The 23,299-nt window shown below is 46.8% G+C and overlaps 1 protein-coding gene across 3 annotated transcripts in view; it reads left to right on the top strand.

Annotated features, from left to right (window-relative positions):
* Zdhhc14 (zinc finger DHHC-type palmitoyltransferase 14) overlaps positions 1–23,299 on the top strand; it is a 256,911-nt gene that overhangs the window by 144,589 nt on the left and 89,023 nt on the right. For all 3 annotated transcript variants that reach the window (XM_028888615.2, XM_028888616.2, XM_028888617.2), the window contains exon 2: positions 10,794–10,954. In XM_028888615.2, the coding sequence (XP_028744448.1) occupies positions 10,794–10,954 (161 nt within the window). The remainder of the gene's footprint in view (positions 1–10,793; positions 10,955–23,299) is intronic.

The following is a 23,299-nucleotide window of genomic DNA, read 5'->3' on the forward strand; positions in this document are numbered from 1 at the left end:
TATAAGAAATAACATAGGACTTTGAGATGGAAGATGGCTTTTTTTGGTTTTGGTTGTTCAAAAAGATGGTCCTCCACACCCCAAAATACACTTTCTCACATAAGCCCTCTCCCTTGGAGGTTCTGACCCACCTGGGACTATGCATTTTTATTCTTTAATATAGTAGCTTTATTTATTCTTTGAATATTTCATACATATGTATATTTTGATCATATTCACCATCACTAGCATTTTCTTTATGGATGGTTGAGTTCTTAAAAGCCTGGGAATAATGTGATATTTTGACAATTACTTTTTTTTTTTTAATCCAGCAAGCATTTATGTAGCTTCTTTTTAATATTTTTCCACTGCAGAAATCATCTGTGCTTCAGTTAAGAAGCTATAGAAAAGAATATGGGCACACAAATCACACTCAGACCTTTGAGAATGTGGAGTTATTTTAAAAGGGCATACTCTCCCAGTTAGGATTAAAAATGTGTGTGTTTGAAACAAAATTGAAACATCCTGACCCTATCTTGAATCCTTCACAAATATTTACGGAGGAGTTTCTACTGCTGGACTGGATTCTCCGCCCAGGGGTTGCGTACATCTATGAACCAAGCAGAGGAAATTCCTTGTTGGCCCCAGCGCTTTCTGGGAGGAATCTGGGAATAAGGAAGTCGGGACAGATGGTGAGCCATGCAGGGACAAGCACTATGAGAAAAAGAGCCTGAAAGGGCCCCGGGTGCAAGGCTGTGCTGACCAGGGCAAGGCTGTGAGTTTACATTTTACAGTTTCATGCAGCGGCATAATCAGAGAAGATTCTGTGGAAAGTAATGTTTGAACAAAGGCTTGGAGGAGATTCCTGGTTATCTGGGGAAACAGAGAACTAGGCAGAAATGGATACCCCAAGAAAAGGCAGGTCTGCTGTGCCTCAAAACTCCAAAGGTGTAATAAGGAACAAGTGGGTAAGGGGTGGAGTCGAGGATGCGGTCAATGGGATGACAGGAGTTCCTGAATTGAGCTCTGAGCAATGCCGTCTCATGCCAGCCCTCCTGAGCAGAACACACAGGCAGGAAGACTCAGACCCTGATACCACGGGGTCAGGCAGATTGAGGAGGGTCAGACTCTAAGTGTAAGAATGGTGTGAGAATACCCCAGTTTCAAATGTACGCGCAACAGTGATATGGGGCTTTTAAACTGTTGTCTCAAGAAATGTAAAATAGCTCTTTCTGTATGATATAAAACTCCCAAGCGATGACCCTGTTGTCACATCTTTCTCTTGATGAAATGTCTTCAAGCTTGAGAGGTCTCGGGTTTGAAGAGCTACACAATCAGAGCAAAACTAAAGCCCTGACGGAGTCGCCAGAGCGGAAGTGGAGGAGGTGTGCTTTCAAATGTCAGCCGGGGTTAGAAGTGACCAAGCTTCGAGTTTAGTCTAGAGCAAGAAAAGAATTCCAAAGGTCCACCTCCGCCATGCAGTGCCCTGCATGGGAAGGTCTCCCTGGCACATGGCACCAGGCTTTTACCATGCTGCCAATTCCTGGTGCTGCCAGGGTGTACAAAGAGTGAGTCAATGGAGGTCATGTCCTCAATTAATTCAGCACCCCTGTGTGATCTGGAAATGACAGAACGGTCCCTTGGTTCATTAGATCTACAGTGTGTTGGTGCCATGATTAGCACCCCTGTTATGTCGTTAAAGGGCCAGTTCAGGACACACACACACACACACACACACAGAGAGAGAGAGAGAGAGAGAGAGAGAGAGAGAGAGAGAGAGAGAGAGAGAGAGAGAGAGAGAGCTAGCTTTTGAGTTGAGCAGATGGTTCGGTGATTAAAGTACTTGGCATGGAGGTGAGAGGACCAGAGTTCAGATCTCCACCCCCCCCCCAAGCACTTACATAAATGTTGGATGGACATGGTGGCCTGCCTGTAATTCTGGCTTCAGAAGGCCGAGGATTTCCCCCTCACAATCTGCCTAGTGAGACTAGGCATATGAATTTAGCCTTAGCAACCACAGCAGGAAGCCCTAGGTTTGAGAGATCCCCGACTCAATGAGAGTGAGCCAGGATAATTCCCACCATCAACCTTGAGCCTCTATATGCACAGCACACACAGGAACCCCCCCCCCCCCACCACACACACACACACACATACATGCAATCACACCTATTCCTACATGCACATCACATACAGATAGGGAAAAAAATATCTTTAACTCCTGTGATTCACATACTACCCAGAAGCCTCTGGGTTCCTGGAATTTTAAATGTTAAGTCAAAATTGCTTGACGAAAACATGTACACACCACAATTTTCCCTAACAAACCCTTGCCATTCTTAATAGCAAATGTGTGAATCGGGCATTCTGCACAAGCTGAGCAAAGGCTTCAAAGGCCTGGGTTGCTGTCTGTGAGGAGATCTTTCTGGTGTTTGGGAGGCCCCAAGAGAGGAACAATGACCCTTCTCCTGCACACGTGGAAGGTACAGATACCTGGCCGGGAGAGTGCCTGCCTGCTTCCCACAGGCATCCCCTGAGTGTGAGGGTGGAACCAGCTCCCTTCCAGGAGCTGCACAGTAGAAAGACAAGGTGAGCTGTGGGCTGGTCCCGTTTAACTCCACCTCGCCAGCTGGAGGTGACTTGCTGTCCTCGGTGAGGGGGCCTTCTCCTTTCTTCTTTTCTTAGCCTGAAAGTGACAGTTCTCAGGAAAGGAGGCCAGAAGGAGCCTGTGGTAAAGCCTGGTGAAAACTGTTGTAAGGACTGGTGAGACTGTGGTAAGGACTGGTAAGACTGTGGTAAGGACTGGTAAGACTGTGGTAAGGACTGGTAAGACTGGTAAAGACTGGTGAGACTGTGGTAAAGACTGGTACACTTTGACAAGGCTGGCGAGTCTCTGTGTAGCCCACAAAGATGGCCAGGGTTCATCACCCCCTTTTCTCTGGCGTTTTCCCCTTAGTTCCCTGGTCCACGCGTTGAAATGCCCTCCTCCGGCAGCCATCCTTCTGTGCATCTAGAATAGTCAGCCTAACTCATGAGAATGGACTGACCCAGTGCTGGTGCCTCAGAGAAGTGTTGGGAACTTTATAAAACTACCCTCTGGGCATTCAGGGAGATGGCCCGGTTGGTAAAGTACTTGCCTCACAATCCTGAGAACCTGAGTTCAGATTTCCAGTATCCACATGCAGGCCAGCCTCTCTGTGTGTGTTTGTTACCCATCGTTAGGGATGGAGCAGAGACAAGAGGATCCCTAAGGTTCACTGGCCCGCCAATCTAGCCAATCAGTGAGCTTTAAATTCAGTGAATGATGTAAGATGGTGAGCCGTTGGGGAAGACACAATGTCAACCTCTGGTTTCCACATGTATGTACACACACATGCATAGGCATGCATGTACATACAAACCTACATACACACACAGAAATACACTGCACTACACACACACACAGAGAGAGAGCGCGCGCGCGCGAGAGAGAGAGAGAGAGAGAGAGAGAGAGAGAGAGAGAGAGAGAGAGAGAGAGAAAGAGAGATCTAAAACAGATCGAATGTTAGCTCCGAATCCACTTTTCTCTATCTGTCTCCTAGTGATGTGCCTGTCTTTGCCTGATGGTGGTAGATGCATCTCTAAGTACCGTGATTAAACAGCAAACCACAAAACAAGCAGTGTTTATGTCCCTGCCTGTGAGGGGAAAAAAATACATTTGTGTCACAGTGACTCATGTGAAAAGGAAGAAAGATCATTTTTGTCACATCCCTTGCAGCCTCCATCCCCATCATGATGCTGCTCGGCTATTACTTCAGACATGTGAGTCATTGGTTCTTATTATTGCATTTCATGATGGTTTGCCTTGTTCTGTAGCTACTTATTATTGAAATGCATCGTGATCGAAGAGCTGAGATTTGAAACAATAAGTTACTCTGTGATTTTTAAACCGTGGAGGTGCACTTGAATTTAGAAGCAGTAAAGCAAGGCCGCCTTCACTGCCTGCATAATAATAAACACATACCCCCCTTCCTATACTGAAGACAGTTGTTCCTATGCCGGTGTTTTTTTCTGCACAGAACAAAACAGAAATATCACAAAGAAGGCCATTTCTTGTTAGTTAGGAGTCATAAGCTCTTATTAATAGAAACTTTTTTTATGGTTTTTCGAGACAGGGTTTCTCTGTGTAGTTTTGGTGCCTGTCCTGGATCTCGCTCTGTAGACCAGACTGGCCTCAAACTCACAGAGATCTGCCTGGCTCTGCCTCCCGAGTGCTGGGATTAAAGGTGTGTGCCACCGCCCGCCCTCCCCCCTGCTAATAGGAACTTTTGATATGTGTATCTGCAGGCAAAATATTAAGAGATGAATTGTTTTGATATGGAAAAGATTCTTTGTCACAAGGTTGTAATACTTCTGGTGCACCTTGTTAATATTGTTTTGTTTCTCTTAAGTAAAGTTAATCTCGCAAAGACTTCTGGGGGGCAAGGGCAGGGACTTCGCTGCCCAACACTGAAATCCAGGTTTTATATTTGAAATGTTGAAGAAACTAGTTTCAAGGGTTTTGTCCAAGGAATTATCTTTATGTCCAATGCAACCCCAATTGAGCCAACCTCTAAACAGAAATGTAAGAATTATTGATTCTAGGATGTTAGTAGCCAGTGGCAAAAATAATTTTACACCTGGCTATAAAGAGAATTGTTTTTATCTCTTATGGGTATGTTGTATATGTGTGTGAGTACAGGTACTCTACATAGAGTCATTTTATCTGCATACGTATAAGATGTGTACATGAGTGCCGGCATGTGCATGCCATCCATGGTGTGCATGTCAAGATCAAAAGGCAATCTCAAGTATTGGTTCTCACCTTCTACTTCGTTGGGGACAGGGTCCCTTATCATATGCCAGCCTTGCTGGCCTGTGAGCTTCAGGGGTGGGATTCCTTCTGTCTCTACCACCTGTCTCACCTGAGGATCACTGGGATTACAGATATGTGCTACTGCTATATTTTATTTGGGGAGATCCAACCTCAGGTCCTCACATACAGGGGCTGTCTCCCCAGCCTCTGGCTATGTACTTTATCACAAAAATCCTCTGATTTCATGGTCTCAGATAACATGGCGCTCGAGAGATGGTTCCAGTTTTCATATATAAGCATCAACACACACACACACACACACACACACACACACACACACACACACACACACATTTCCCTGAATGTTTATTAAGATTGCGAATAGGACTAAAAAATTACCTATAATACTTTGGCAATGCCACACTCTTCTGCCTGTTCCTGATGGCCTTTCTTTCCCCACAGCGTACTCAGTGACACTTTGTACACAGGTATTTAATCATTGTATCAGAGTCAGACAGCGCATGCTGCTGTACATGACAGGAGGGCCACACTGTGAAGGTATCTCATCGTTTTTAGCATTTGTTTTGTCTGGTGCCAAATTAGCTAATTTCTTTTATGTTCCAAAAAAACGCATGCGTTCCGAGTCTCATTCCCTTCCTCCCATCACTTTCCAGTTGAGCTTTATGAAGACGAAGCTGTCCGTCTCCTGTTTTCTGTGCTGCCCCTGGGCTCTATGTAGGTCACAATTCCAGAGACAGAAATAGGACTCCATTTGGTGTTTGTGTCTCTGGCAGCTGCATCATCATCTTGTATGAAATCCAGACCCTCGGGGGTGGAGTCTTCGCATCACAGATGGTGCTCAGTGCTAGAGCTCAGGGTGCTGTTGCTCAGAATGTGAAGGGGCTGTTTGTTTCCAAGGTGGTCTGGGCTTGGACTGAGAATCTCTGCTGCTCATAGCTCTTTAGCTGTTGAACCAATGCTGCCAGTTGCTGCATATTGGCAAGCTGCCCATCCATCTCCTTCCTCCTGACAGTATACATCCACAGTCACAGTCAAAGGCAGAGTCTCCATACCTCTTGTCGTTACCAGGACTATAGATGCTCTCAGCTTCTTCTGAACTTCAGTTGGAAGTTGTCCCTCCACCACAGATGCCATTGTGTAGAAGCACAAATCCTGCAGCATTGATAAAGAAGATATGGGGACATCCTGAGAGAATTTAGCACTGTCCTTGGTCACACAGAGGCTGGTGCATGAGGATAGCCATCACCAAGCACTCACTATTTCATAAAGCTGTACTGACTTAAAGACCTCATCTCCAAGAGCTTCAGAGCAGGGAAGATCCCAAAGAGCCTGACAAATGCTTACAGAATGTGTATGTGACACACAGTAGCAGTTCAGTGAGCTGTGGAATAGTCTCTCCTTATCAACCCTGAGGAAGCCACACAGAAGGGAAACTCCTCAGCTTCCACATGAAAGAAAGGACTTACAGGCTTCAGCAAACCGGAGGTCATGGAATAGTTGCAGTAAGAATAATTACATATATCCATTTTTTTACTCAAATCCACCTATAAATATTTATTCCGTTTTATCTCCCTATGCCATACTTTTTCTAAACTATTTGAAAACTGCTCAGATCTTTGTACTTTGTTCCTATATTCTGCAATGTACATTTCCTAAGAGCAGGGACCTCTCCCATCACCGATGCATGCTGCTTGCTGTCAGTGAGTTTCTCACTTTGGTTGAATTTAACATGGATGGTTTATTTCTGGTGGCCACACACTGGCACATTTTCAAGGTGTCACACAATGGAGGTTGCTTTTTAAAAGGCAATAAGAGAAACACAGCCAACATCTGCATGGTATGACACAAACTTTTAATGAGCTCCAAGATCAGAGTCTCTATCTTATTACTCCTAGCTGAGGTAACATTTCGAGGTCTGGACTTGAAATGGTTGAATTTAGGTGCCTTATGAACATGCTAACCATGCCCAGTGTGGTGGCAGGTTTTGACTGCTGACTTGCCACAATGTATTGGGAAGAGGGACTCAAGGAGACATTGTCTAGATTAAGTTGGCCGAGAGTATGTCTGTTGCCTATGTGGGATTTATTAATTGGATTAATTGAAGTGGGAAGACCCACCATAAATGTGGTCATATTTCCTATCAGCATCTTATATTAATTCATCACTGTCTGCTCTTAATTATGAATGTAACATGACTAATTGTTTCAAGTTCCTGCCACCTACATGTATGTCCTTACCATGATTGATTGCAAGGTGTAATTGTGAGTCAAATAAACGCTTTCTCCTTCAGGTTGCTAAAAAACCGAGACAACTACCCCCCAAAGGTATCATCCACCATACCCTCTCACACATGTGGGCCCTTGACAGATGTTCTGGGGTCTGAGTTTGATACAGTACTGAGATTTTGGTGGTTGTTTTGTATTAAGTATCTAATGGGGAAGCAGTCATTTCTGATGAGGCTTCTCAATCATCTTCGTCATGTCTCAAGTTGAAATATAAACTCTATGCTAGACCCCGGAACCCAGGCCCAGACAATGGAAGGCCATTTCAGTAGATCTGCATACCAGAGTATGAAGTGAGGGGCACTCTCTGCGGGCTCAGGGTCATAAAAGAACAGCTAATGGCTTGGCTGTGGAATCCCTAGTTCCTTAAGTATTTAACTTGAAGCTTTCCAGCACTTACTATCACAAAACCAAACGTTTTGGAGAAGGTGGAGGCCTGCTAAAGAGTGTTAATTGTGTCAGTTTTTGCTGCAAGCCTCTGGAGAGAAGCACAGATGCCCTTCACACCCAGCAGTACCCACTAAATTGAAGAGGCATTTCTGTGACGTGTGACTATTCTTCCAAAGGGGTGTGCCAGTCAAGTTCATGAAGCTATTACAGAATGCTCAAGACTGAGTAATTTGCAAAGAGCATAGATTCATTTCTGACAGTTCTGGAGGCCGGGAAACCCAAGATCAGGGGGCCTCCTTCCAGTAAGTGCTACATCTCCCCACGGCAGAAGGGAAGAGGCAAGATAAAGGGCATTCAGAAGAGGGCTGTCTTAGTTGGGGTTTCTGTTGTTGCGAAGAGACACCACGACCATGGCAACTCTTATAAGGAAAACATTTAATTGTTACAGTTCAGAGGTTTAGTCCATTTTCATCATGGCAGGAAGCAAGGCAGCATGCAGGCAGACGTGGTGCTGGAGAAGGAGCTGAGAGTTCTTATATTTTGACATACAGGGAATAGGAAGTAGTCTGAGACACTGGGCAGAGCTTGAGCATATATGAGATCTCAAAGCCCACCTTCACAGCGACACACTCCTCCAGTAAGGCCACACCTACTCCACCATAGTCACACCTCCCATTAGTGCCCCTCCCTTTGGGGGGGGGGCGCATTTTATCCCAAACCACCATAAGGGCTGAATTCAATTTTACAGCAAACACACTCTTGAAGTACTGAACATCTACTGGAAACATCAGTCAGTTGGCAAGAGCAGGGTCCTAGGGGCTTAGTTGTTTCTTAAAGTCTCCAAGTCTTGGGACAGTCACTTTGAAGATTAAGAACTTTGGGGTACAGTCACCCACAGGAGGTTCTGAGGTCAATGTTTCTTACATTTTTTTTTAACTAAGCAAAGTCCTCTGCATCTTCATACTCTCCATACCAAACCCACTTTCTGTGAGAGTTTCTGGAGTTGGTGCAGGAAGAACAATGATCTATTGTTTCACTTTGTTTTGTTTTTGTTTTGGTTTTTTTCTAATCCTGTGAAGAAACATCACAACTCTCAGCCCAGCTGGAGTGTGACGTTGCACTATTTTGTGGGGTGATTTGCTTTACTCTGTTTCTGCAACAGAGTTGGTAGGAGTGGCTATACAGAGGCACTGGAAATGCTCTGGGTGTCATGTCTAGCCAGGTGACTTTCCTAGAAACAAATCCACATGGCCAGCAGGGAATCAGTTCCCCTACAACTCATATCTGGGACCATGCCGCCACCTTCTTAAAGTCATGGGGCGTCTCTGGGCTTCTTCATGGCAGAAGATTCTGAAAGGCCTCAGCTTCTTCAGCAAAGTGGTTCCTGTCATGTGGCCCTTGACAATCCCTAGCAGTATCCCCTGGGCATCCCACCAGAGACTGTACAAAGTGGGGTGCTAGTAGACAGATGGGAGCCACACCCCCATCCACCTCCCATGTCTGAGCAGCGCTCACCTCCTTCATGTCTGGCTTCCGTTCTTTACTTGAACAGGCAGGGCTGCTGCTTTTGAGGACAATCTAGGAGTTCCTCTACCCCAACCCACACCCCAGACACTGTGACCCTGGGGTGCCATGGTTCTTCCACACCCATGACAACACTTAATGTGGCCACAAGAGACTAAGGACAGCCATGGCAGACCTCATCCTTCACTGAGTGACAGGCTAACTCTTCCCTCTACCTCCCATCACCTCTGTGGTGCCAAGACACCATGACAGCAGGCTGAGAACCCAACGCTCGGACCTACCCAGCCCCACCACACCCGACTGTGAGGCCAGGGGTCAGGTGCCAGGTCCCAGCACAAACTGTAGTCAGCCAAAGTCACTCCTCGACTCACACAGTCCCCACAGCACCTGCCCGCCCACAGTCAACAGGATTTCGTAGAATTAAGGGCGGCTAGTGGTAAACATCTGTTGTTCAGCTACTTGGCAAGCTACTTGGCAGGTGTGAGCTGGAAACAGGAGTCGAGTTTTGACTTGGAAGTCACTCAGGGCTGCTGAATCACAGAGATGTGCTCTGCCCGAGTGCTGGAAAAGGGCAACCAGAGAAAGACCCCAACCTCTTAAAAGCAAACAAGACAAAAATAACAACAGCTGGCCCACACTCATGAATTGATTCTCCAGGTGCTTTCTGGGAAGGCATGGGGTCGGTGTGGCTCAGCCCGTGATTCCCCTCCCCTGCTCTTCAGAAACTCCCGCTGCAAGCTCATTTCTATGGCGTGTCACCCTCTTTTGGACAAACTGCCCCCACAATATTGACAAGTGACCCCTTGGTGTCTGCGAGCGAACGTTACACTGACAGAAAGTTCCCGAGTGGTTTGACCCAGGTGGGTCGGATTGAGTTGTCCCTAAACTGACACCATCATCTGCGGTTCCAGAGATGGGTGGGGGCTTTGGACCGACAAGTGTTTACGATGCAAAGGGATCGTGTGTATTTATTCAAGCTACAGACATTCTAGATCGATTGTACAAGCAGGATTGTTTCCATTCTGCCGGCATCGCTCTTGTGGAGCGTGGACTGTCTTGGTCAGCGGAATGTGGGGGTTGTCACAGAAAGCACTGCAACCACCCCAGATATAAACTTGTTGTTCTTATTGTTGTTTTTGGTTTTTCGAGACAGGGTTTCTCTGTATAGCCCTGGCTGTCCTGGATCTTGCTCTATAGACCAGGCTGGCCTCGAACTCACAGAGATCTGTCTGCCTCTGCCTCCCCAGTGCTGGAATTAAAGGTATGCATGACTACCACCCAGCCTAAATTTTCTTTTTTAAAATTTAAATTCATCTCTTGTGTGGGTGTATGTGTGTGTGAGCATGGGTATGCACATGCCGCATCTCACAGGTGGAGGCTGGAGGACAACCTGGGATTTTGTCCCTTGCTGCCCACCTTATCTGAGATGAAGACCTTTTTATTAGTTCAGGATGGAATATGTCAGGTTAACTGGCTACTAAGCTTCTGGGAAGACTTGTGTCTCAGTCTCCCATCTCTCCCTAAGATTTCTGGGATTACAAACATGTGCTACTTTATGGATTCTGGGGATCCAAGCTCAGGTTCTCACAATTGCTGGGCAAGTGCCTCCCACGGAGCCACATTTCCCAGCCCAGAGGGATTTTAATAGAAATCAGTCTCACTCAGCGAAGTGATGATGTTGCTTCTTGGAAGGTCGGAACTGTGACTGCGGATCCTAACACTGTAATCCCTTTCTTCTTTTTCTCTCGGCAATCTGCTGGCAGCTGTCCATACCTCGCGGTGAACATCACCCCCGCCATCCCTGTGGTCGGTGGCATCCTGTTCTTCTTTGTGATGGGGACTCTGCTTCGGACCAGCTTCAGTGATCCGGGAGTCCTCCCTCGAGCCACTCCTGATGAAGCCGCTGATCTGGAAAGGCAAATAGGTAACGCTGAAGCTCTGCTTTTAGCCTGTGGTCACTCCCCACCAGTGCTGGCTCCAAAGTGGGGGACAGGCGGGGTGTTCGTGCAGAGGGCAGGGCGCTGGCTGGCATGAAGAGTGACCGGGAAGGAAGGAGGCCGTAAGAGATGACCCGAGTAGAAGGTTGGGATGAGAAGTGGTCGAGGTAAGACTGGGGGCGCTGCAGAGCTGAGGCAGGGGCTGTGGCAGCATGCAAGAAGGCCCTCCAGTGAGCAAGGTTTCCACACGGTTCTTTGAAACTCAAGCATCGATTCTGCTCTAGTCCAGAACCCCAGTAGTTGAAACTGTTTCTCTTGCTCTCTGGGGTCATGGCGGCTTCCCTAATTTCCATAATAAAAGCTAAGTGTATTAGTTACTTTTCTCATTGTTGCAACAAAACATCAGGCAAAGGGATTTAAAGAAAGATGGGTTTGTATTGGTTCACTGTTGGAGGGTGCATCCCTCCTGGTAGGGAAATCATGGTGGAGGAGCCCAAGGCAACTGGTCATATTGTATCTGCTGCTATCAGGAAACAGAGAGATGAATACTGGGGTCCAACTCACTTTCCCCTATTGGTTCAGTCCTAATCCCCAGCCCACAGAACAGCACCACACAGTGGTAAGGTGGCTCTATCCACCACAATTAATCTATCTACTCAAGAAGCTGCCTTGTTAGACCAGTGATTCTCAACCTGTGGGTCACAACCCCCTTGGGGTCAAATGACCCTTTCACAGGGGTTGCCTAAGATCATTGGGGAACACAGCTATTTATAGTATGATTCATAACAGTAGCAAAATTACAGTTGTGAAGTAGCAATGAAAATAATTTTATGGTTGGGGTCACCACCACACAGGGAACTGTATTAAAGGTGGCAGCATTAGGAAGGCTGAGAACCACTGTCACAGACAGTCCCAGAGGCTTGTCTTCCGGCTGGTTCTAGGTCCTGTTAAGTTGATGATCAATATTAAGCCACCATACAAGGCAAAGTTACATCTTAGACTGCCTTATTTATCCAGCCTAGGGTCTGGGGTTTCTTTCCTTACACACCACAGCGATATGGACCAGGGGTGTATGCTGCAATGCACAGCTTTATTGTCCTTAGAAATTAAAGCCTGAAGCTAGAATTCATGGCATCCTAATGTCTATCACAGCACCCTTTCAAAGTCTGAACCTTTTCTTGAGAGTAAATGCTCTTAATACTGTGTCTCGTGGCTGTGTGGCTTTGCTGGGGCACACAGGTAAGTCTGATTATGATGGCAATCGGCCTGTGTTGACTCAAAGGCCTGTGTTGACTCAAAGTGAACGTACAGAATAGACCTGGAAAAGCCACCCAGCAGGGATTTCTCCCCTGGTACCCTCCACAGCCTCCGCTCAAGCTGCAGAGATGCCTCTTTGCCATGGCGCAAGCAGGTACAGGTGCGGCCAGGGCTAGAAATGCTCTTACATTCCCCAAGGACAAAGCAGGGCTGTGTCCTTCTCTCAGCCTTTGCTCCTTCCTTCATCCCGGCCACGTGGAAGAGGGCAGTCTTCGCTGCTGGGAGACCGTGGTGCCAGCAGTGGTTCTGCAACCAACTTGTTTTCTGAGGTTGAGAAGGAGAGAGAAAGAAGTGGCGGAGGGAAGAGCATCTCTTCTCTAGCCGCTGTGTCTTGGGACACGCTGCAAGCCTTCTGTGTTATAGGACTTCAGTCATTTTCAAGGATGGCAGTGACTGTCACGGAACTTTTGTCACGGAACTTTTCTCACATCTAAGTAACTCTGCGAAGATAAAGTTATTCTTGCTCTCTTTTACAAACAAGGAGAGTGTACCCCCCACACAAAGAGGGGCAATAAGAGGAAGTCCAGAGCTGGAGCCCTTGCCCCTCCCATTCCTTGTATCCCCAAGAAGAGGAAAAGCTAGGGACAATTCTCTTTAGGAGAAGACTGGATTTGTAGTCCGGGCCATTTCAATCAGCGTGCATCCAGAAAATCTTCTGCCTCATGGAAACTCACAGAAGGTGAGACAGTGTGTGCTGTGACCCTCTGGGCCACTGCAGGATCCTCTACCAGAGCAGCGGTATGAGGGCTGGGTGTCCTGCCTCCCCTGGATGTCTGGGGTGCATCGGGGGTGCTATTGGATTCCTCTGCTATACATGCAGATTCCCAGAGGCACAGTGTGTTGAGGCTTAAGTATCTTTTAAAATGAACTGTGCCCCATGACCCTATGAGACTCTAGGAGAGATAGATTGAGGGATGGATCAGCCCAAACAAGACTTGATTTCTTGTGGAGGGAAGAAAACCAATTGAAACAGAACAAAAAAGGAAAATAAAAATGTCAGAAATGGTCATCGGAATCCAGCAGGTTGGAGCGGCTATTTCCAAAAGATTCGGAGAGGTTGGGTAAAGTCTGGGCATCTGTGGCATTCTTGCCACATGCTTCTGTCCCCAGCCCCAGTGCTGAAGGTAGAGGTGAGGAAATCCTACCAGGACCCGGTGAACCAGGAACACCACCATTTCCCTCAGAGGGATGGCCTCGATTCCAAGTGAAACACTAAAAATATCAATGACCAAGTGTTTATCTTAAACTATAAAGGCAGAGCAAGCTAAACTCAAGGCAAACAGCGACAGGGGAGTTCGTAAAGTTTGGAGAGGAAACCAATGGATAGAACAGAGGAAAATGCAGGGGGAAAATCAATGAGGCTAGAAGTTAGTCTCTGAAAAGATCAACAACATCGGCACAGCTTTTCCTTAATGATGGGAGAGACAGACAGACAGACAGACCGAGAGGAATCGTTAAAATCAATAGCAGACTGACTTCCAAAGATCATCTGTGGAGAGCTGGGGAGGACATGAAAAAGAGGCTCAACCCTTCTGTCATTAGGAGGATGTGAATCAAAACCACATGAAGAGCCCACAACCCCCACCCCCAGGGTGACTCTGAAAACAACAAAAAAATGACCAATCATGGCAAATGTTAGCAAGGACATGGAAAACCTGAAATGCTTACTCACTGCTGATGGCAATGGGAAATGGGATATCTGTTTTGAAAAACAGCGCTTCGAAATTCTTGAAAAGGCTAAACACAGTTAACCACATGACCCAGCAACTCCACTCTTAAGTATATAGCCAAGAAAAATAAAAGTATCCATTTCCTCATACCGACTTGCTGTACCTGGTGATCAAAACCTGAGCAGAACTCACAGGTCCATCAGTGGGTGAGTTGATGACTATCATGTTGTATAGCCTCACAACAGAATCCTATTACCAATTTTAAAAAGCCATGGATGAACCAGGAACATGATGCTAAGCAAAAGAAGCCACACGCACAAGACTACATATTGTGGGACTCAGTATATTTCCTAAGGGCTAAAAGACAAATCTTGAGAAACAGAAAGGAGAAGCAGTGAAATCCTGGGACACAGGTAAGACTGCAGGTTAATTACACCTGACGTGAGGTGGAGGGCTGATGTGACAAAAAAAAATTGAGGTTACTTAGCTAATGGTGATGGCTGTACAATGCAATCCATGCACTAAGAATTATTGGGTTGTACACTTCAATGGGTCACCATTGTAGTTTGTAAATTATAGTTCAATAATGTGATTTTTTTTTTAAAGGGGAGGAAGTAAGAGAAAGAGAAGAGAGTATGGAGGGGTAGAAGAAACTGCTGGGATGTGGGTTTGTACTCCGGCTCACCCGTTCTCTGGCTACATAACTTTAAACGAGGGCACACTTTCTCAGCTTGTCCCTCCGTGTTTTGTCTACACAGTAGGGGCCATGGCGTGGGTCTTGTGAGATATTTGGCAGGGCCCTGGCACTCAGTAAATGATGTTATATTTACCTGTTGTTTTTTAAGTTCTCCTCTTTTCCCGGCCAGTTGTATCTTTACCTTCTGCAAACACGAGTTCTCACAAAGGCTATCCAAAATGCCAAGGGGATTAAAGGCAGAGCTGGGCCTTGTACCTCCCCAGGCTTGGCAGGGGTGGGGTGGGTGGGAGGGGGTGGGGGGTGTTCAGGCACATGGTTTCCTTCCTCATGGCTGTGATTCTTGCTCAGGACTCCTGTATACTCTTGGCTTTGGAAAATAAGATTATGTTTTTGATGAAATCTTAATATTTATTTTGTGCTATCTGGCTGGAGAAAGAACATGAAAATTTAGGTTTCAAAACTTTATTATTGTTATTAATTGTAATTACCTGCTTATAGTACTGCTGTGCGTAGAAAAGCCTGCTAACAGCCACATGAGTAGTTTATTGAAGGTTTGCCGAGGATTTGAATAGCCATCCCCCCACCCCACCTCCACCCTCACCCTCACCCCCAGGCTTCTGCAGAGGCATGGGTATGTATCTAAGAGTGCTCAGGCTTCAGAGCCTGTTCAGGGGCTCTTAATTCCTTCTTCATAAAAATGTTCCCAATAACTTAGGTTGCAAAACAAAGGCATTAAGGAGCAGCAGGGGTCCAGGGAAGGTCATGTAAAGGTCATTTTCAGACTTCCCTGGAAACCCCACAGCTTTAGGTCATCCAAGAGCAATCTGATGCCAAGTGACTCATTTGGGATTAGAAAACAAACAATCCGCAGCTGACACACTGTCCTACAAACCTCGGGCTGAAGTGATTCCTTTCAACTAGGGACAGGCCTTCCTGTGGTGGAAATAGAGGACCACACAGACCCAGCTCTGCCCTACACTCCCTGGAGACATCTCTGCCCACCCTCTCCACGGTCCCACAGCTGCCAAGACCAGGAGCATCCTTGCAGACAGTAGGAGACAGACAGGCCCTGCGAACCTGGCCTGTTGACTCCCAAAGCAAGATGAAGAAATTCTTCCAAAGGCACAGTCACCCAAATATTAAGTGTGAGGTCAACCCATTGCTGAAAGGCGGTGGGATCAGAGCTAAGGAAGCTGGTGGGCTTTAATACATTCACAGGGCTGGGGACATAGCTCAATGGGAGGGTGTTTACCTAGGATAGGATGTTTTGGGGTGTGAGGAGAAGATGGAGGGGGGTGATTCACTGAGGGGATCCACTCTGTACCTCTCACTGCCTACCTGGGCCACCTGTATTCACATACCCAAGTCTAGTCTCCATCTCCACTTCTCTCCCTCTGCCATTTTTCTTTTTCCTCCTTCCAAATCTCCTTCCTCATTTGACCAACCCATCCATCAAGTTTTATTTCTATAGGTGAATGTGTTAGGAAGTCCAGCACCACCCTAAAGCGGGAAGCTCCAGCAGGCCAGCAGCCCAGCTCCATACCCTCCTGGGTGAGCTACCCCATGAGTTTCCCAGGGCCACTGAAAGGGCTGGTCACCATTTTGGCTTGGTGGAATTGTTCTCCAGTGACATTGTTAGTCTGTGTTTAAGAACAGAAACATTTTCTCTGGAATTTAGGGACACCAATGGATTTTGCTAAAGAAATTAATTTCTGAGCTAGGGATGTACCCAACGACAAGATGCTCTCTATCATCTACAAGATTCTGGATTCAATCCCCAGCACCGGGGCAGGATGTTTCTGGGAGCACTGTTTGCCAATTAAAGACGTTAGCCAATTTTCTCTATTACCATTGAGCTGTTTCTAATGTTTCCCATTTTCATTTTTATTACTTCGACTAAAGTTCTTTTATTGTAGTAATGTCTTTTCTGCATAAAATTTGAAACTAAGTTTTTATGAAGGCTCTTTAATACTATGAAATACCCATCGTAAATCTCCTTTCAGAATTACTTCTTTTTTTAAGTGTGCATGCATGTGCATGTGCGTGTGTGTGTGTGTGTGTGTGTGTGTGTGTGTGTGTGTGTGTGTCTCAGAGGATATCTCCCTCCTTATTTTTTGAATCAAGGTCTCTCACTGAAGCCAAAGTTCACTTTCCCTGTACCAGAGTTGCAGACATGCACTGCCGCGTGCATTGTGCGGACCGTGCGCCGCCATGACTGGCCCGCCCCGCCCTGCCCCCTAGTTTTTGGTTTGTTTGGTTTTAGGAAGTCAGTTTACTAGCACAGTGCTGGCCAAATACTTTTGTAATGACCGACCCGTGTGTGTCTCCCGAGGGTAGAAGCCCTCACTCAGCCCATGTCATGTCTGTCAGCTTTATGACTGTGCTGAGCTTTTTACACAGGTGTTGGGGATCTGAACTCAAGACCTCAGGCTTGTATGGCAGGTACTTGACCCACTGAGCCATAACCCCAGCCCCAGAACGGCTGTTTCGACAGAGACAAACTTTATTGGTGAGTTCATTTTTGATCACGTGACTTAGGGGTGCTTTGGCGCTCTTTCAGCCACTGTTAGTTTCCCATGGGGCTGCTTGGATCTGTTGATAATATCTGCAGAAAAAAAATGGCCTAAAATATGCTCGCTTCGTTTACGTATTTATTTATTTGCTTAATAACTGCTACATTGGCTGTGACTGATCTGCGATGAAATCCTCCACACCATATGCTGGCGCTCTGTGTACTACATACCAGTTATTCTGTTAGAGAGACACAAATTGGTAGCTCCACGTGGCAGGGGTCATGGGTAACTATTTTGATGATCTTTCACCAATTCTTAGTAAGCAACTTTTTTCTTTTCTTTTTTTCTTTCGTTCTTTCTTTCTTTTTTTTTTCTTCAGTTTGCTGAGTGACCTCAGGTCTGCCTTTCTAGTGACTCCCCCAAGTCCTACACCAAAGCTAAATGTTGCATTCCTCTCCGTTGACTCTCTTGCCTCCGAAACAAACTAGCACTCACTACTATACACAGTGGGGTGGAGGGTAGGGCGAGCATCATCCGAGTCAGCCAGGAGCTATGAGACTGCAGTCTCAGGCCCGACCCACTTCTCAGGCAGAATCTGCATGAACTTTACCAAGGTGGCCGGCGAGTCATTGGAACTCTGGGAAACACAGCCCTCCAATTGCCCCTATCCACCTTCCTTTCCACCTGTCAGAATCTTCTCCTCCATGTAAGACCTCAGGACGGAGTGTTTTCAGGAGTCCAGCTAACGCCAGTGAGCGTTTGGCCCTGAAGAACCTCCCTGCCTGCAGTGCTAGGAGACAGCCGCATGTTCTCTATCCTTGAGATGGCTCGTTGGAAAAGTGCCGGCCCCACAAGCGCGAGGGCCTGAGTTCGGATCCCCAGCACCCGCCTAAGGAGCTGGTACGGCAGCAATGCAAGCCTATAACACCAGCATTGCATGGAGAGGGAGGCAGGGCAGGCAGATCCCTGATGCTCATTGGCCAGCCTGTCTAGCCAATCGGTGAAGGCTAGGTTCAGTGAGAGACCCTGATTAAAAAGAAAGTGGAGAACAATTGAGGCAGGCACCCACCATGAACTCTGGCCTTCATCTGCACACCTGTGTGCACACAGCCACATGAACACTTACGTACATCTTACACGCCTAACCACAGTAACACTTGCCTTGTCTTTGGTTAGTGCTGTATGGATCCCCAAGTCTGTTTATTTTTATTAGCAAAATGCTTGATCCTGAGCAGGAGATCTGTAGACAAGTTGACTGTTCCTGAATCCCACTCTATAACTTTGAGAAGTGTGTTGATTTCCTTGAGCCTCGATTTCGTTGTCTGCTAGGTAGACCTACTAAGTGCAAAGACCCACCCTGGCACAATTGTTCTAAAATCAACCCTATCTCCTTGGCTTAACTGAAAATCTGGAACCGACACACTTCATGTCACTCAGCCTCTTCAGCTGCTCACACACAGAGAACTCTGTCTTCTGCTCATTTTAAAATGCAGAGCTGCATGCACACTCATGTAAATTCAACAAAGAAACCACAGGTTCTGTAAAAGAGGTGAGATATTTAAATGACTCACTAGATATTACTGTCGTTAGTTTTTTGACCAGCATGGTTGAGAGGAAAAGGCACGGTAGGAAAAACAATAGCCTTTCTGGGTGGAGGACCGAGTCAGTCAGGGAGGCTTTCTTGGGAAGCCAAAGATGATTTACCGAGAAATCAGCAGGGCAGCATGTTGGGCAAAGATGCCCTGGAACAATGCTGTGATTGCTGGTGCGCAGGAGTGAGGAGAGAGATGAGGCTTGGCTCTCTAGGGCGCAACGCCCTTCGGAAGCCTGGTCAGCAGAGCGAGCAGGCTCTTTGTGCTGGAAAGCAAGGCTTTTCCGTCCCACATGCAGAAGTATTGTGCCTGGCAGCTCGGGAATAAAAAAGGAAGTCACCGCATCTGTGAGGACAGAGGGAGTGGACCAAGGCGAGTGGGTGTGAAGATGACGTGGCGTGTGTGTGCATGTGTGCGTGCATGCGTACATCTGTCTGCCTGCCTGTCTGTCTGGAGAAGGTAGGTCCAGCATGGTAGAAAGAAGTACTAAACACTTGTCACAGAGAAACCGAGGCATCGACCAGAGAAGCCTGGGGTCCTAACAGACAGGGAGCTACCCCCCTCCCACATGCAGTGTCTCCTAATGAGCACCCATGGCTTTGTGGATGGAGAGGTGGGCTCCGACTTAACCAGGCAAAATACTCATCTCTCCCTGATGTTTCTGTTATTGTCCAAGCAAATACGTCAGGGCATTGTTGAAACTCTGAGGCCAGCTTCATTCAAAGTAATGAGGGGAAAGAGAGACTCGGTGTGGTTTGCAGCGGGGAGGAGACTTCGGGGCTCCGTTCCACTGACACTGAAGAAAAGTGGCAATTCCTGTCTGAGGAGCAGAGTTGGAGTCATCAGGTAGGAAAAAAAAGATGGGGGTAGAGGGGGTATCCTGACTAACCCAGCCTGTCAGGACGCTAGCGCCAGTCAGGCCAGCTGTTAGGACCTAGTTGAGAAGAGCGTTGAAAAGAGCTGGCTACGGTTTGGACAAGGATCCTCATCCCCACCCACAGATACCCTTATGCCGCTCAAGTGCTCAGATACTCCGGAGTCACTCCTTACCAACAACTCTAAATCCGTGAGGTGTTGTCTGTGGGGTCCACATCAGTTCTGCCTTCACCAAATCTCTGCCACACTCATTAAACTTTAAACTCAACCAATGCTCCACTCACTTCCCCAGGGACCCCTGTCCTCTCTTCTCTGGAGTCGTGTCCTGGAGAGGAGGGCTGATGCCCCTTAGGTGGGGTCCTGACAGCTTACAGATGAACTCTGCTTTGGATAGATGAGTTCTGGGCTTAAGCATTGCCGCCTGAGCACGTGAGTGCTAGTGTCCAATGTGTGATCTGCAGCTGGATGTGAGCACCCTGGGAATCACTTCGTCCCACACTCAGAGGCAAGAGGCTACCCAGAGAGGGGACAGTGGGGCTCAAGGTGGTGGGATCTGGGAATACAATGAGCCATCCTATAAGGGCTAAGGAAAAAGACTCCTCAGTTTTCCTTTCTCCAGACTTACCTTCCAAAGCACCAATGAAAGGCTTTGAGCTCACACAGACCAACATGAGGGAAGACTGTTTTATGAAAGCTATATGTGACCACTCTCTAGAAGGAAATCCAAGCAGATGCATGCCAAGTTACATGCTATTATAGTTTAGAGTGTGTACTTCTCCTTGTTGGTGGATGCATGTATTTTTTATGTGTGTGCTAGTGCACACTTGAGTGTGTGTCTGTGTGTCTGTGTGTCTGTGTGTGTCTGTGTATAAGCTAGAGGTCAGCCTTGAGTGTGGTTCCTCAGGATCTACCCACCTATTTTTCATGACAGGCTCTCTCCCTTGGCCTGGAGCTTGCCTCCTCAGCTCTCCATCAAAGCCCAGGGGTCTGCCTGTCTCTGCCTCCACAGTGCTGGGATTACAAGTGAGCAGAACTGTGCCAGTTTGTCTACATGGGTTCTATAGATTAAAATCTAGCCCCAGTGTGTGTGCACTCATTAATTTATTGTCTGAAATATCTCCAGCCCTGGTATCTCAGTAGGGTTTCTACTGCTGTGTAGAGACACCATGACCATGGCAATTCTTATAAAGGAAAACATTAATCGAGTCTGGCTTACAGTTTCAGAATTTTAGTCCATTATCATCATGGCAGGAAGCATGGCCACGTACAAGCAGACATGGTACTGGAGAAGGAGCTGAGAGTTCTACGTCTTGATCCACAGGCAACAGGAAGTGAACTGTGTCCCACACTGGGCATAGCTTGAGCATATGAGACCTCAAAGCCCGCCTCCACAGTGACACACTTCTTCCCACAAGGCTATATCTCCTAAATAGTGCCACTTCCTATGGGGTTCTTTTAAACCACCACACTTGGAATATATACATTTTAAAAAAAAATCTGTTCCCATTTAAGGATAGAAACATGAAGTTCAACAGATCTTGTGGTTGTTTTTTACACTCAATAGAAGCCAACAGACCAAACAACCAACTCTGTGGCTCTCCCAACACTTACACACCACACACATGCAGTGTATAGAGCAGTGTGCTCTCTCTAGAGATAGAATCAAGCCATGTGACCCATTGCCTATTTTTTCATACTGAGATTTTTAAAAAAAAAAAATTTAGGTAATGAACAAAGTTAATTTTAATATTTTATTTACATCCAAAATTTCATTCCACTGTGTATTTAATATTAAAAACACTAATGTAATACTTTATTCTCTTTCTCTTTTTACTGAGTCTTCAAAATCATATGCATATTTACAAGACATTTCATTTCGGACCAGCCACATTTTAAGTGTCTGGTAGAATAGACATATATGACTAGTGGCCACTGCATGTCCTGGAAACTCACTCTGTAGGCCAGGCTGCCTTCAAACTCACAGAGATCCACCTGCCTCAGCCTCCAGAGTACTGGGATTAAAGGCATGCACCACCATGCCCAATCTGCATCAAGATTTTTCACTAGCTAGTTATCCATATCTCTCATACTTATCTGCCTTGTTTTGGAGTACTTGAAGGAAACTCCGGGAGGAACGATTTTGCGGAGGTTTGATCTTTGAGGGTAAGATGAGGACCACACAGAGGGTGAGCAGACAGTGCCGTCACTGTCCATCTTTCAACGCTTGGTGTTCCTGAGTTTTAAGCCAGACTCTTGCATTCAACCCAGGGGTCAGGCATGGGGAGAGGTCTTGCTCACCTCACCCGGTGGTGCTCAGGTATGGTACACAGGCATGTCACTGGACTTGAAGACACCCCCACCCCCTCAGGTGTGTCCTTCCATTGCCCTCTGAAGTCGGGTTTTGTATCAAGACAACAATCCGGCTTCAAGGGCAGAGTTGTCGAGCACAGACCCTGGTGCACGGGAGAGCAGATGTTTCTGCAGACCCTGAGTCACTGGCAGTGTTCATTCCTCCAACTCCAAGACATCTGCTGCATCCTGAGGCAGCTAATGCGGTTCTTTTAATTACAGGAGATAATAGCCAATGGGACCACTTGCTTCATTAGCTTCAGGCTGGGGGAGGAAGAATGGTCTAAATTCGCCATTTGTTTCCTTCATTCATGCAGTGGTCCACTCACTCATTCAACCCTTGTTTATTGAGTGTTTGCTGGGTAGTAGACACCGAGATGAAGCCAGACCGACAAGTTTCTTCTTTTTGTTTGTGTCGTTCTTCTGATATGATAAAGTTGCAAACAATGGGACTGTCTAATGTAGCTAAGCAAACTCAGCATTATTGCTCATTAATATGGTTAAATTCCGGGCCGTGTGACTAGATCAGCGGTTCTAAACCTATGTATAAGACAGAATCACCCAGAGGTTTGGTTAGACACAGATCACAGGCTGGAGTGATGTCTCAGTTGGTAAAGTGCTTGACTGGCAGGCATGAGTATCCAAGTTTAATTCCCCAGAACCTGTGTATAAAAATCTAGGCATCTGGGGCTAAAGAGATGGCTCAGCAGTTAGGAACACTACCTGCTTTTCAGCAGACCCAGGGTCACTGCCCAGAAACTAGGTGGTGGCTCACAGCAACCTAAGTAATTCCAGTTCTTGATGATCCGATACCCTCTTCTGGCCTTCAGAGGTACTGCATGCATATGGTACACATACACATGCCATATGTGTACACAAGCACCCACATTTTTCCCCCAAGGTAGGCATGGTGGTGAATGCTTGTAATCCCAGAACTGAGAAGACAGAGACAGACAGTCCACCTGCCCAGTCCATCTTAAATCTTAGGTAAATTTAAGATCCTATCTAAAACACTAAAGTGAATGGCTAAGCCTGAGTAACGACAGCCGAGGTTGCCTTCCAGCTCCACATGTGTATGTGCGTGTGGTGGGGAGGAGAAGGGTCGGGGGCTGTCAGGGAGAAGTCTGCCTCTCTAACAAGTCCCAGATCTGGAGGCCACACTTCCAGAACCTCTAGACTGATGCGTTCCCCATTGGGGTCTTCTTCCTTGTCTACAGATCCGCAGGCAGCCAGGCTTCCCTGCAGAATTAACAACCACATGACTCACACCTCAAAGGGTCACCTTCCTGGGGTCTGTTCGATTGATACAGATGCATCT

The sequence above is a fragment of the Peromyscus leucopus genome, chromosome 8a (assembly GCF_004664715.2).
Source record: "Peromyscus leucopus breed LL Stock chromosome 8a, UCI_PerLeu_2.1, whole genome shotgun sequence".
Taxonomy (NCBI): domain Eukaryota; kingdom Metazoa; phylum Chordata; class Mammalia; order Rodentia; family Cricetidae; genus Peromyscus; species Peromyscus leucopus.